Raw genomic sequence first — 14,513 nt, forward strand, 5'->3', positions numbered from 1 at the left:
ATTTTCCTTAGCAGAGGAGTGTATGGGATCTGGACTGGGGGTTGCCTGCCTTCCTGGGTTTCCCCTCCAGGCTCTTGGTCCTCACTGAGCGTGTGCGCGTTTGCCGGCTCAGGGCAGCAGCGAGGCCCACAGCCACCTAGAACGCTGGAACACAGAAGTGAGTTATCACCCAGTGGAGTTCAAAAGAGCAACAGGAACCACTGTGTGTGTGTGTGTCCTTTCAGAGAGGAGAGAAAGCCTTTCACAAGACAGTAAAAAGGCTTCCACTTCCCAGATTTCAATCAGGTCTTTTGGCGAAGGCGGTTAGGATATTTCTGTCCTAGCCAGCAGGTTTGTTTCTCTCTTTGAAATAGTCCCAGAGCCCCACAAGTTGGGGACAGATTTCTTACAGCCGGGCCGCTTCCCAGCACCACTTACGGACCATCCCCCAGGACCCACGACCCCCTCCCCCAGCCCCTCCCCTCCCCCACCGTGGCTGCCTCCCAGCTTCTGGCGAGGGAAGAATGTGGCGCTCCCAGGGATGCTGGCAGCAGCCCCACCGCTTGGCTCCAAAATCAGAACCATCTGGTGGAGTGAAGGAAGTGAGGACAGTGCCCAGAGAGAGGCAACTCTCTCCTCGGTGGCAGCCCCAGGCCGGCTGGATGACCAGGCTCTGGACAGGAGACACAGGGAGACAGCTCCGGTGCAAGGGAGATGCAGCCTAGTTGCCTTGGAAACTCAGCCCATCTCTGAATTCATGGTGTTTCCTTCTTTCTCTTGCTTTTATGCCCGTTTCTCATAGGGACTTCTGGGGTTCATTGGTCTGGTCGGGGAGCCAGGAATCATGGGAGAAAAGGTAAGTTGTGTGGGCAGGAATATCTCAGCAAATAGAGCTTATGTTTTGCAATTTTGGAAAGGTGAAGGTGCCAGTTGCCCTGGGCCTCTCCTCGCTTCCTGGGCCTTCCAGACCCTCAAGGAGCCATTGTGCCCTGTTCCTGGCATCCCCTGGAGCTTCTGCCCTGCCCTCCTGCCAGCACCCCTGAGCACAGTTAGATGTCTGTGTGACAGCCATCTATGTGGTCTGGGCTGCTCATGGCTCCACGCAGGCACTGCACGGGGCAGGCAACAGAGAGAGGTAAAAATCCATCTTTTTACAAGGAAGCCCAATTCCTTAAGTTGCTTTGTTAATTTCCAGCATCTTGTTTTACAGACCAGATTACGGAGGCTCCCGTGGGGGAAGTGACTTACTCAAGGTCACTCAGATAGGAAGTGGCAGAGCTGGGATTTGATCCAAGTTCAGTGCCCAGGGCCACACTTTGCCTCCCACTGGCTCCCAGCCCACGGCCGTGGGCCCTGGCGGGGAGGGTACCTGTTTTTCTGTGTTTGGGTTTATCTGATCCCCAAGAAGGCGCCCCCCCCCTCCTGCCTGGAGAAGCCAATATTATTCCCATTGGATAGATGGAAAGACTGAGGTTCTAATCTGGCCCCACCTTGCTTTCCGGGCTCATCTTGCGCCTCCCTCTTTGTCACTCCCTTTGTCTCGGACTCTCTGGCCACCTCCTCCTCCTCCTTCCCTTCTTCCTCTTATTTTTAAAAATTTAACTTTTATTTCTTTTTTTCTTTTTAGGGCTGCACTGCGGCCTATAGAAGTTCCCAGGCTAGAGGTCGAACCAGAGTTGTAGCTGCCAACCTACACCACAGCCACCGCAAGACCCGATCCGAAACCTACGCTGCAGCTGGTGGCAATCAGATCCTGAATGCACTGAGTGAGGCCAGGGATCAAACCGACAGCCTCATGGATACTTGGTCTTAACCCACTGAACCACAACGGGAACTCCAAAATTTACATTTTTTTTGAAGTAACTATATTCATAAGAAGTTGCAAAAAAATAGCACAAATTCCTGTGTGCCCTTCACCCTGCTGCCTCCATGGTAACATCTTAGATAACTTCAGTGCCATATCAAACCCATCTCTAGGCTTATTTTGTTACTCGAATGCTCCATCTCCCTCCTCACCTGCAAACCATTGCCCGTGCCATTCCCTTGGCCAGGTACACTGTTCCCATTCCTCCACCCCCTCACCCCCGCCCCTTTGCCTAGATGACTCTCAGGTGTCCTTCAGCATTCCGAGGGAAGCCTTCCTCATCACACCCTGCACCCAGGTGGGTCAAATCCCCTATTGGGGAGTTCCTGCTGTAGCGATGTAGGTCACAGCTATGGCTCGGATCAGATCCCTGGTCCGGGAACTCCATACACCGCAGATCCGCCAAAAAAAAAAATTCCCCTATTGACACATCTTAGCACCAGGACCCAGTCGCTCACTGCTCTTACCCTAGTTTGCATCTGTCTGCTTCGGTGACGTGTGTCTGTCTCCCCATCTGTTTCTATCCATCATGTCTTCAGGGTCTAGCGTATCATGCCGAGCCCATAATAGATGCCCAAGAAATGTTTGCTGGCTGGGTGGATACAAGAAACAGGGCCTCCAGGAGTCAAAGCCAGAGTCCCTGCTTTACCCGCTATCTCTGCCTGACCTGTGTGGATGGGTCAAGAGAGACTGAGTTGCATCTCTGATTCTCCAGCATCTCATCTAGGTTTGAGCAGAGGATGGGGAGAATAAAAGAAATGCCTTCTGTTGCCATCTCTGCCTTAGCAAGCCCAGGGGATGCCAGGCCTAATGAGGACCACGTAATGTGGGCCAGGATCAAAAAAGACAGTGTCTTTTGCGCAGCTTTGATCAGGACCGCTCTTGCCCAAGGGGAGCTCACTGTGTAGCACGCTGCAGTGGTTGCCAGGCTTCCCAGGACTTGCCGGGGGTCTTGGCTTCTGCTGACTGAAATCCTGAGGCTCCCCCCTCCCCATCACCACCCTGGGTGATGTGGCTCTAGACCTTGGACGAGTCTCTGCACCTGCTCCCCACAGCTGTGACCTCCCTGAATTGCTGTCTCCATCACAGGGTGACCGGGGCATGACGGGACCCCCAGGCGCGCCCGGACCCAAGGGGTCGATGGTAAGAAGCAAGTCTGCATCCCCTGGCCCACTCCTGTCCCAGCCATGGTGACAACTCTGCTCTCTTCTGCCTGCTTCCATGTACCCCATGCATGATGGATGACTGCCCCCTTCTCCCTCCAGGAGGCCTGTCTGCTGCCTGCATGACCCTGGGCTGGGGCTGAGCTGGCCGAGACAGGACTGCGGGAGGAAGAGACGCCTCCTAGAGCTGATTCCTTCTTTTCCATCTCTTTCTTGGTAGGGTCATCCTGGAACTCCAGGTGGTGTCGGGACCCCCGGAGAACCTGGACCCCCGGTAAGCAAAGCCTGCCTGTTTCCTGAGCTCAAACCCACTGTTGAGTCACAGTGAGGAGGCCAGGTCTCAAAGTCAAGCAGACCTGGGTTCGAATCCCAGCAGTCCCATTTCCTCCTGGCTGTCTGGCCAGGGCAGATCATGAAACGTCTCTGGGTCTAAATTCTGCTCATCTGAAAAACAGGTGAAATAATCGTGGTCAGGGTCACGTGATTGCGTGGGTGAAATGAAAACATGAGGCTAATGTTTGCTACAGAGGGATGTTCACTGCAAGGGAGTGTCCTGGCCATGAGCACTATTGCCTTGTTCATTCACTTGGGAAATACTGTCCAGGAGCTGCCATCGACAAGGCAGAAAGCTGTCCCTGCCCTCTCTGAGCTTGTAGTCTGGCATGGGGGAGAGAGAAGCCCGTGACTAAGTGGCTAAAGCAGGGAAGAAGATGAGAAATGCTGGGGCCAGTGGCCTAAGGGTCCAGGGTTGCAGGGGTCCTGGGCTTCTCATGATGACTGAGGAACCAGGAAGATTCCTAAGGATTCCAAGGCAGGGAGGGTGGGAGAGGCAGAAGGGCTGTGAGGAGGGTGTGGCCAAGAGCACCCAGATTCAGAGGCCCCTCCCACTTCCCCGAGGGTGGGGTGGGATGGGGGAAGGGTGGCTCTCATTCAGAACTGACGCAGGTGGTCCCCCCACCTCTGCCAGTATATGAAGTGGGGTGCTCACTCCAGCCAAGTCTAGGGCTCAGGGCTGGGAGCCCACTCTGGGGAGGTGGAAGGGTGGGCTTCAGGCTGGCGGATGGGGTGGGGGAGGTGGGGGGCCAGCAGGGCAGGATGGGGGCGGGGCAAGGCTGGGGGGTGATGAGTTCAGGCTGCCCTGGGGACTGATGAAGGAGGGAACAGGACCCTTTCATGATCTGAACCCAGGGAAGTGTGCCCACACCAGTTCTCTGAGCCAATTAGGGAGGCAAGGCCAACTCAGTTCCTAAACTTTCCTGTGCACCTACTCTGTGCTGTGCATTTTCCACTCACTTTTTATTTTACTTTACTTTATTTTATTGTATTGTATTGTCTTTTGTCTTTTCTAGGGCCGCACCCACGACATATGGAGGTTCCCAAGCTAGGGGTCTAATCGGAGCTATAGCCGCCGGCCTACACCACAGGCAGAGCAACTCGGGATCAGAGCCGCGTCTGCGACCTATACCACAGCTCATGGCAACGCCAGATCCTAACCCACTGAGCGAGGCCAGGGATCGAACATGCAGCCTCATGGTTCCTAGTCGCATTCGTTTCCACTGTGCCACGACGGGAACGCCTCCACTCACTTTAACATCCAGGTTTTCCTCCAATCTACTGGGGTCAGCCAAGGCTATTATCTCTCTTCGTGGCAAGGGGGATGTCAGGTTCTAACCTCCTCCCCCTTTGAGAGAGCTGACAGTGATCTGACCTTCCGGATGATTTCGTCTCCCCAGCAACTCAAGGAGGTGGGGACTCTTCTTATACGCATTTTATAGATGATGAAACTGAGGCCCAGAGAGTGGAAGTCATTGCCAAAGGTCACAGAATTAGTCAGTGGCGAGTGGGATTTGAACCCGGTTCTCTGGCAGAAGGGTCAGCTTTTTTAAGCTTCTGAATTGAGACTCGACTCCTGAAATCCCCAGGGACGCATTGCATGCCTTCTGCCGTCTGAGATCCCTCTGTAAAGTGGTCTGTTCTCAGCCAGTCTTCATGTTCTCCACCGTCTGGGAGTCAGCTCTGTCTTTCTAGTGGACCAAGCCCTGGTCCACACCCTGCTTGCTCTGCGGACAAGGGGTTAGGTGGGGACCCAGCCCCTCACCTCAGCCCTTTAGCAGGGGGAGGGTCTGCGCCCCCACCCCCAGGCCCTGGGAAGAGAGAGATGGGAGCAGAAATTGGAGTGTTTCCTGAGGCCCCAAACTGCGCTGGGCCTCTCCCTGGTATTCGGAGCGGGGATGAGACCGCCTCCTGTAAAGGGAGCACGCACATCTGAGGATTGCCGCTGGAGCTGAGGCTCCTGCAGCTGTCGGAGGGGTCCTTGGCCAGCCACGGGGTGAAGATGCACCTTGGTGTGTGTGGCTGGGCCTGGACCCCGGGGAGAGAAAGCAGGCAACGGGGCAGCCTGTTCCTCTCTGTACTTTCCTCCTCTCCTTTCCTCCCCTCCCTTCCTCCCCTCCGTCCTCCTCAGTCATTCCCTAAACCTGTCATCGGCCTGCCCTGGGCCAGATGCTGGGAAGCCACAGAACACAGCCAGCCCCTCGTTTTCTTTCCCTCTCTCCCAGTCCCTCCCTTCTGCCTCCTCTTGTCATTCTTTCATCAAACGGAGATAAGCACTGCTCCCTTCTCTCTGCCTCCCCTGCCCCACTTCTCCGCCCAGCCCCCCGCCCCATGCAGGCTTCTTGCCCCCACCCCCCACCTCAGGACCCAGGTCTGGTTCTGCTCCCTCTCACACCCCTCCCCCAGGCTCCTTCTGCCCTGGTCAGAGCCTTCTGGATGCTTCCAGGTAATAGTTGAGGTCAGAGTGGGGGTCAGAACATGCACCCGTTTTCTCCTTGATGATGGGGAGTGAAAAGGGGGAGTGGGCTTGGAGGAGACTTTGTCAGGAATGTCTTCGAAGCTTCTGGTTGTTGATTTTGAGATAAGGGAGGAAGTGGCTCATCCAACCAGGATGCCTTCTCCCCACTGCTGGATTCCCAGGCACTGAGTCGTGCTCAAGGTGACAGCTGGTCGGCGCTTCTCCTGGGGTTCAGATCTTCCCAGGGGGGCAGGTCCTTCCATCTGGAGCTGCGGGCTCGGGTGGGGCCGCTCCGGAGCAGCACCCATCCGAACGTGCAGGTCCAGCCTTCAAGGTCACACTTGCTCCCTAAAAAGGGGCTTCACTGAACTCTTCCTCTTCCCCACAGGGTCCTCCAGGATCTCGAGGCCCACCGGGCATGAGGGGAGCGAAGGGACGCCGGGTAAGTGGGGCCCAGCCCCGGGGTCGGACATGGGCAGGGGCCACCAGCTGCAGAGACCGCTTCTGGTCCTTGCCCTGCACGCCCAGCCCTGAGATCTATGACTTTCACAGCCCTAGGCAGGGTTCCAGGCTCCTCCCGGGCCTGACTCTCAGCTTGAGACCCCCACCCATCTTTCCCAGCCAATTTCTGAGCACCAGGCCTTGGCACCAGTAGCCAAGCTTGGCTTGGGCTGGGTGGCACCAGTGCTTTGTCCATTCCTGTGTTTGTTCATGAATTCGTTCAACAATTGATTTGGTCCCCACGCTGGGCCAGCCACTGTTGGAGGCTCTGTAGGTACAAGGAGAATGGGCCAGGCAGGACCTCTGCCCGGCTTCATGGCTCAATCAAATAGGTCAAACAGACAGTACAGGGCCCTGAGCACATTGATGGTGGAAACACAGGCAGCTTGGGAGCCTGGAGGAGGCCCTTCACCTCCTGAACGGGGTACAGGGAAGGCTTCAAGGCGAGGGTGATGCCTGAGCCAATGCTGGGTTCCAGGCAGAGGGAAAGCCCTGAGGTAAGAAGGAGTGGCATGTTTGGGGATCCCCACTGGTTCAACAGAGGGACAGGGGAGAGGGATGGGACCGAGAATTAGCAGGTGTCAAGCCAAGCACGGCCTCAAACACTCCACAGTGAGGCCTATGGGCTGTGCTTCAAGGGTAGCGGGAAGCCACAGAGGGTTTCAGGCAGAGGTGACCTGAACACCGTAGCCAGAGGTAATTGCTAGGACTTACTATGTACCAGGCACTGACTGTGAGACGTTGACTCAGTGATCTTCAACACTGCCCTGTAACGTCAGTGCTGTTCCTATTCCCATCTTACAGACCAGGAAAGTAAGGCACAGAGAGGTTAAGTCACCTGCCTCAGGTTGCACAGCTAAAGCGGCAGAAGTGTGATTTGACCCCAGGGAATCTGACCCTTTTTCATACTGAAGGCAGAGAAGGCTGATGGAGTGGTTTCCTGTCGCCCAGCGGATGTCCGGGTGCCAGGTCGTGCAGCCTTGTGGAAAGGAAGCGAGATGGCAGAAGTAGAGCAGGCAGCCCAGGCCTGATCCTCAAGCTCATACAGGGGCTCTGAGATGATGAGTCTCTTCTTGGCTGAATTTCAAGTAGTTTAAAAATTTCCCCTGAACCAGATGGTCTGAGCAGTTGGCCTGGGAGAGGAGAGATTCAGAGGCATTCCTCTGGCCCGGCAGGGCCCCTCCCAGGGCCATGTCTTGGGCTCTGCGAGTGGCCACAGTCCATTGGCAGCCAGGGTCCACCTTGACCCTCTGCATGTCCCCTCCTGCCCCAGGAAGCCAGGTTAGCTGGAGGGGGAGCCGTGTTGGCCCAGGCCCTGCCCCCGACTCCCAAACCTACCAGATGCAGCTCAGGCCTCCATTAACTCGCTAGGCTCTTACTACCCTTCCCCGCTGTGGCTTGAAGAATGTATCTCCCGCTTGAGGAAACCCAGGCTCCCAACCACATCAAAGTCTCGGGGCTGGAAGGGGAGCTTTGGGAACACGAGCTGCTCCCCTGGCTGGGTTTGGGAGGAATGCAGAACCTGCGGGATCTGCCCCCTGGGTCCCCTGCCTGACAAGTCACCTTTGGCCACTTCCCAGAAGGGGTGACCGAGGGTCCGGGGGTAGGGGTGGGCTAGAGAGGCACTCACTGAGCCTGTGAAAGAGCTCAGTTCTGGCCAGGCCCCCTGTGCAGCTCCTGGCTTGTCCTGTGACCATAGCAAGGCCTTGCTGCTCTCCGGGCCTCAGCTTCCCCATATGTGCTCTGGGAAATGAGCCTGGAGGTCTCCTACACCCATTCCTCCCAGCCCCATTCCCTCCCCCAACCCCCAGCCCCGCTTCCCTGGGAATAACAGGCATTCAGGAGTCAAGGCCCGGGCTGGATGAGGCCACAGACCCGCGACTCTTGGTAGAGCTACTGATCAGGGTCTGAGTCCCTTGGCCGCAAAGAGGGGGGGTTCTGGAGTCACACAGATATCGGGGCAAATCTCTGCCTTTCTAGTTACCGGTTGTCGGACCTTAGGCCAGTTTCTTAACCTCTGTAAGGCTCATTGTTTAGCCTTAGGAGAAAGTTATAAAGAGCCAGAATTTCAACCCAAGTCAGCCAAATGCACAATTGTTTCTACGATTACCTGTCAGTGTTTATCAGTGTGGGAGTGAGCTCCCTGTCATAGGGGGTGTGCAGGGCAGAGGCAGGGCAGGATGTTGGAGTAGACAAAGTTAAAAGCCCTCTTACCTCGGAAACACCGCTGTCTCCCTCCAAATCCCACTTCGAGGGAGTCATGAGGACTCTGGGACCCAAGTGCCTGACCCCGAACTCTGCTGCTGTGAGTGGGGCTTAGAGCTCAGCAGCCCTGGTCTCAGCTCCCAGCTCCTCCGCCCTGACCTCTCCGAGGCTCCAGCTTTTCCCCTGTAAAATGGATCAGCAACGGAACCGTCCTCTTTGGATGGCTGCAGGGATTAAATCCCTTCATCAGCTCCTCGAATGCTAGGCACCTGGAAGGGCCGTGGCGTACAAGCGCTGGGCCCGTGCGTTCACGCCCTCTCCATCCCTTTTTTCACAAGAGCTGTGATTGGCTGGATTTTCTATCCCCTGGGGCTCCTCCCTGCCAAGCCCAAAGCCCAGCCTGGCTGGGAGGCAGCCCCAGCTGTGACTGCGAACATCTTCCCGGGGCGTGGCTACCAAAGAACAGACTTGTGGCTCTGACCGAAACTCAGACCTGCCTCCAGCGGGGCGGGCTGCCCTGTGTTCCTTTGCAGAAGGAGGGGGCAGGACTGGGACACCCACAGGGCACAGGACTAGCTGCAGAGTGGCCAGAACAAGGGGTAGGGTGTGCGCTGCCCTCTTGCTTCTCCCTGCTGGGGCCCCTTTCCCTCTCCTTCCTCTAGACAGGCAGGAACGGTGGGTCCTATTTCCGCCCCCCACCCCCACCCCCAGCTTCTCCCCAAGCTTTCTGGTGCTCCCAGGGGATCACAGAGTCTCCCAGGTAAGAGGGATTTTAGACTTTGTCTTCTCCAGCATCCTGCCCCCCTGGCCCTGACCTGCATACTCCCTGTGATGGGGAGCTCACTCCCATGCTGATAAATGACAGGTGGTGGTGGAAAAAAAAAAAACGGCATCTGGCTGACTTGGATTCAAATTCTGGCTTCTCCACATACGAGCAGAGCAACCATAGGCTCTTTCCTTATTTGTAAAATGAGGAGAATAGCTTTCATGATTATTGCTGCTGCTGCTGTTGATGATGTTTTTACTATGACTATAGCTCTCCTAAGCTCTCTCCCAGAAAGGCATTGATTTCCAGGAAAAACAAGGTGCTGTGTGATTCAGGCCAAGCCCTCCACTCCAGTCCCAGAGCTGTCCCTTCCCGGGAAGCTTTATGCCTCAGGTAGAGACAGAGGCCAGGGCCAGAAGCCATCTCTCAGGAGGGCCCAGACGCCCACCATCAGCTCAGCCTCTGTCCCGGCTCTCATGACCTGGGGTGCCCTCCACCCCAGGCTGCCCCCCTCTCCACCAGGGCCTTGTCCATGAATCAGGGGTCTGATAGTGTCCACCTGTTACTGAGGCCTAGAGAGAGGAAGGGGCTTTCCTGGGGTCACAGCAAGCCAGCTGCAAAACCAGGACTTGCCTCCATGTTCTCAGACGAAACCTGGTCTTGAACCCGTGACAATTCCCAGCGGGATAGCAGCTATTCTGAGGCAGGGGCTGAATCCAGATGTGCCATGCCATCGCTCTGCGCCTCGGCCCCGGGTGCCTGCAGGCTCCTGGCAGAAGCAGGCATTCTGAGCACTGAGTCCTTGCCAGGTGCGTTCTCTCCTGCCTGGAGGGGGAGACTTCTCATTCCCATTTCAGAGATGGGCTAATGGAGGTGCAGCAAGGGGCAGTCCCTCGTTCTCCCTGAGACACAGCATTTTCCTGAGCAGTCCTGTGCCTAGAACCGGACCCCCTAGGGCCAGGTGTCTTCCTTGAGTGAGGCAGTATTTAAGGCTGCATCATGAAGTTGAAGCATCAGGAGGCCTGGGGCAGCTGATAAGAGGAATTGACGCTGTTTCCGGTTCAATTATTAATTGAAAATTTCGAATTTGTAAAAAGAAGAAAGAAAAAGGATGGAAGGAAGGAAGGAAGGAAAGAAAAAGGAAGGAAGGAAGGAAAGAGAGAGAGAGAGAAAGAAAGAAAGAAAGAAAGAAAGAAAGAAAGAAAGAAAGAAAGAAAGAAAGAAAGAAAAAGAAAGGAAGAAAGAGAAAGAAATAAAGAATTTCCTTGTTAAATAGTTAAATGATTTCTCTGATGTTTTCTCATCCCTCATGCCCTCCCCCCCAGACATTTCCCTGTCCCCTTCTGTGACTGGTCCCCACGCTCCCAGGCTGGGATGGTCCAGCCTCCTTCACAGAATCCTCTTTATCTCCCCAACGCGGCCTCCCTGGCCCCCCTGCAGAACAAGCATTCCACTGTTCTCCATGGGGGACCCCAGGGCACCCCATCCCATCCATGTCCCCATGGGCGGCCCCACAGAGGGGAGCCCTGGAGGGAATACCAGCTGCTAATATGCTAAAAGGATCTTGGACAAGTCACTTCCCCTGCAGGGCCTCAGTGTTCCCATCTGTGCAATGGAGGGAAGGGGAGAGTCTGTCTGCCCTGGGGGCCTCCCAGCTCCCAAAGACCAAGAATCCTGTCTCAGGGGTCAGATCCTGCTCCCCTCCTCATGAGGGCTGGGCCAGATTAGCTTGCACTGTTGGCCTCTTGAGACCTTCCCCAGGTCAGTTTCCATCAGTTTCCCCCAGGCCTGGGGCCCACAAACTGGTTCTGCCCTATGTGTACTCTGGGAAGGACAGGTGACAGCAGTCTGAAGACCGGGCCGTGGGATTTGGTCACATGTATCTTGGCTTCTTCCTTAGCTTCCGCATCTGTGAAATGAGTTGGCTGGCTGATCCCCTAAGTTTTCTTTAAAAGGGGTTTCAATGCACCACCAGCCCCAGAACGGTAGGGCCTCTAGCGGAGTCCACCCGTGCCAAGGCCTCTGCAGAGCCATGTCAGCAGGCATTGCACTTGGTGACCCACATGAGGGCGGGAGTGGGCAGCAAGTGGGAGGTGGAGGGAGTCCCCGCTTGTACAGGGAAAGGCCCAAGGCTCTGGGCAGCCCCACCTTCCTGGTTCCCAGCCCGAGGGAGACCCCTACTGTCCACTGTGCTAGTCCCTTTTTCCTATTCCAGGGACCCCGAGGACCAGACGGACCAACTGGGGAGCAGGGGTCCAGGGGCCTGAAGGTACCGACCCCCATGGCTGACCCTTCCTCTTGCCTTCCACGCTGGGTCAGGAAGCCGGGAACCAAGGCTCGCAGCCTCCTTCAGTAACAGGCCCCTGGGGACAGCAGGGAGTCCCGGAGAGGCTGCCGGGCAGGCTTCTGAGAGCTCATCTGGCCACTCTTCCTGGTGCTGGCAAGCCCCCAGCCTGGGGGCAGGGAAGGGAGAATAAACTGGCAGACAGAGAGAAAGAGCGCGTGTGAGCGATGGGAGGTCCCGTTGTGACTCAGTTGGTTACAAACCCGACTAGTATCCATGAGGATGTGGGGTCAGTCTCTGGCCTTGCTGTGAGCTGCAGTGTAGATCAAAGATGTGGCTCAGATTCCGTATTGCTCTGGCTGTGGCCTGGCCAGCAGCTGCAGCTCCAATTCAAACCATTCGACCCATAGCCTGGGAACTTCCATATGCCGCGGGTGCGGCCCTGTGGGGGAAAAGAAAAAAAAGCTGGTGAGCAAGAGAGACATAAGCTAGAATGAGCGTGAGGAGGAACTGAGCATGGCCTTGACCCCCAGCTCCTCAGGACCCCTGAGAGCCAAGACTGCTCCTACCCCATCAGGGGTCCTTGGTTTTCGACCCAGAGCCCCTGGGGACTAAGGTGAACCACTCCTGGTTGGCCTGAGTTTTCCCATCTGTGCACTGGGGAGGGGTGGGTGCCGTGATCCCATGACTCCTTGCATCTCTGGCAGAGTGGGAGTCTCTTCTTCAGGAAGGGGCTTCCCTGTCACCCCCTCCCACCTTCCCGTGCTTTGCTTCCCCACAGGGCCCTCCAGGACCACAGGGCAGACCCGGCCAGCCCGGGCAGCAGGTACGTCAGGCCGAGGCTGCCAGCCCCTCTCCCCACTCCCAGCTTTGTGATACGTGCTTCTAATGAACCCCAAATGTGCTTCCAGGGCGCGGCTGGTGAGCGAGGGCACTGGGGCGCACGAGGCTTTCCTGTAAGTAGCGCTGGTTTGTGCCATTCTCTTCGTGGGGACAAAATAGCCTCTTTAAAGTTCTCCTATGTCTGTGGAAACCCTGAAGGTTCTAGTTGCCCACACCTGCCTGGAAGGCCTTCCAGCATGCCTCTTCCTCGGAGACTCAGTCTGGCCATCCACCACACCGCAGAGGGCGGGGGTGGGACCCTCATTCGCTATGACAGCTTGACTGAGACCCAGGGGACAGGCAGGGTGGAGAAGGCCTTGGAGGGGCTCAGGTCACCTTTGTTTGTCCCTGCAGGGCATCCCAGGTCCCTCTGGCCCCCCAGGCACCAAGGGCCTCCCAGGAGAACCGGTAAGTACCCTTTTCCTGGCTGTTCTTTGCATCTTGGCCCCTGGCGGGCTGGTCTCAGCCGGGCCTGGGGGTGTGCGTCCTGGGGTCACATAAGGAGAGGGGTTGGAGAGGGACAGTCCTGGGGCTCTGCCATCCTGATGGGACAGGTTGGGGAGATAGCACTGGCTAGGCTGGTCAAGAGCTCCGGGTTGATTCTAAGCTCCCTTGCCTTTCGGCCTCAGTTTTCTTGCCAGTGAGATGGGCATAATTGTCCCCACCTTGCCATCTTGCTGTGAGGATGACATGAGACAATGTATACGGGGTGCTTAGCGTGGTGAAAAAGGGGGAAACTTCAGGTCTCCGAAGGACAGGATGAGAATAAACACGCTGACTGGGAACCACGGAGTTCAGCGTGGCCAGGGTGGCGTGAGCCGGACATCAGCGAAGGCAGGAGGAGGTCGCGGGGGCCTGTCACCCAAGGCCATGGGCAGAGTTTGCTCTTTATCCCAAAGGCAACAGGGGGCCATTGAGGGGTTGGAAACAGGGGTGACCCTTCAGAAGATCTGCCTGGAAGGCTGGGTTTGGGGGCACAGCCTACACGTCAGGGAGCCCCATGAGCAGCCTGTGGAGGTTGATAGAGAGGAGAGCACAGCCTCGGGGCTCAAGAGGAGGAGTCCTGGGAGGGGTGGGGGTGGAGGATGGAGGGCCCCCCCAGGTCACAGCCTCAGCCCCACCTCTTGAAGCCCAAGCAGATGCCTTTTTGAACAACAGATTGACCATGGGCGGGTGGAAGGGCATTCATTCCAGGTAGAGGGAGCAGAGCGAGCAAAGGCTCGATTGCTGGAAGCCTTCTGAGCTGGGGAGTCCACACTGGGTCTTTGTAGGTGACTAGGGGAGGGTGTGGGTGTGGACGGACTGGTGGGGATACTCTGGACCCAGGGTGAGAAGGGAGCTGCAAGGGTGGGGCCGTGGGCTGCGGAGTCCCAGGTGCTAAGGGTCCTCTCCCTCACCCACCCCTCCAGATGGCATTATCAAGCCTCGGACCCCAAAGAGGGTCCAGGCTGGCTTCTCCCAACAGTCTGTATGTCTGTCTATCTTCCAGGGCCCTCAGGGACCCCAGGGGCCAATTGGCCCCCCAGGAGAGATGGGACCCCAGGTGAGTGCTGAGGACCCTTCTTCATCCCTTGGTATCAGCCCCTCCTGACTCTCGTCCTCAGGGGTCCCTGTCCTGTGTGCTTCAGGGACTGCTGGGGAGACGCCCTGGCAGAGAGGGTGGAACCACCACGAGGCCATAGGGTAAGGGGCTGGTCTCCCAGGCCCAGGGGCAGCAGGTGGGATGCAGGGGTGCCCAACCACTTTTCGGCACCATGGAAGGCAGCAAGGCTCCCTGCCCCCACCCTGCTGGGACTTCACCCCAACACAGAGGTTTAGCTGCAGTCCTCTGAAGGTCATGCAGCAAGGGGCTTGGAAGGGGCCTCAGACACCCCCTCTAGAGGAGAAAACAGAGCCCCAGGGTTGATGCAGTTGTCTGTGGCCATGCCAGTGGTGATAACTCAGGATCCCTCCCACTCTTGTCATCCTGGCCTGGCTGCAGGGAGAAGGGCAGGAATCCCTCAGCCCTGAATGCAGCATCCGCTGGCTTCCTCCCCTGGTGTTATGTGAATCATGAAATTTTCCTCCCCATGCTTGCC

General features: G+C 56.9%; 1 protein-coding gene across 1 annotated transcript in view; it reads left to right on the forward strand.

Moving 5' to 3' along the window:
- The window catches only part of COL27A1 (collagen type XXVII alpha 1 chain), a 154,770-nt gene that overhangs the window by 95,803 nt on the left and 44,454 nt on the right, over positions 1-14,513 (forward strand). Inside the window, 9 exon segments of the mRNA XM_047768236.1 lie at positions 782-835; positions 2,933-2,986; positions 3,227-3,280; positions 6,186-6,239; positions 11,485-11,538; positions 12,335-12,379; positions 12,465-12,509; positions 12,790-12,843; positions 13,925-13,978. Coding sequence (XP_047624192.1) covers positions 782-835; positions 2,933-2,986; positions 3,227-3,280; positions 6,186-6,239; positions 11,485-11,538; positions 12,335-12,379; positions 12,465-12,509; positions 12,790-12,843; positions 13,925-13,978 — 468 coding nt within the window.

The sequence above is a fragment of the Phacochoerus africanus genome, chromosome 2, assembly GCF_016906955.1.
Source record: "Phacochoerus africanus isolate WHEZ1 chromosome 2, ROS_Pafr_v1, whole genome shotgun sequence".
NCBI lineage: Eukaryota > Metazoa > Chordata > Mammalia > Artiodactyla > Suidae > Phacochoerus > Phacochoerus africanus.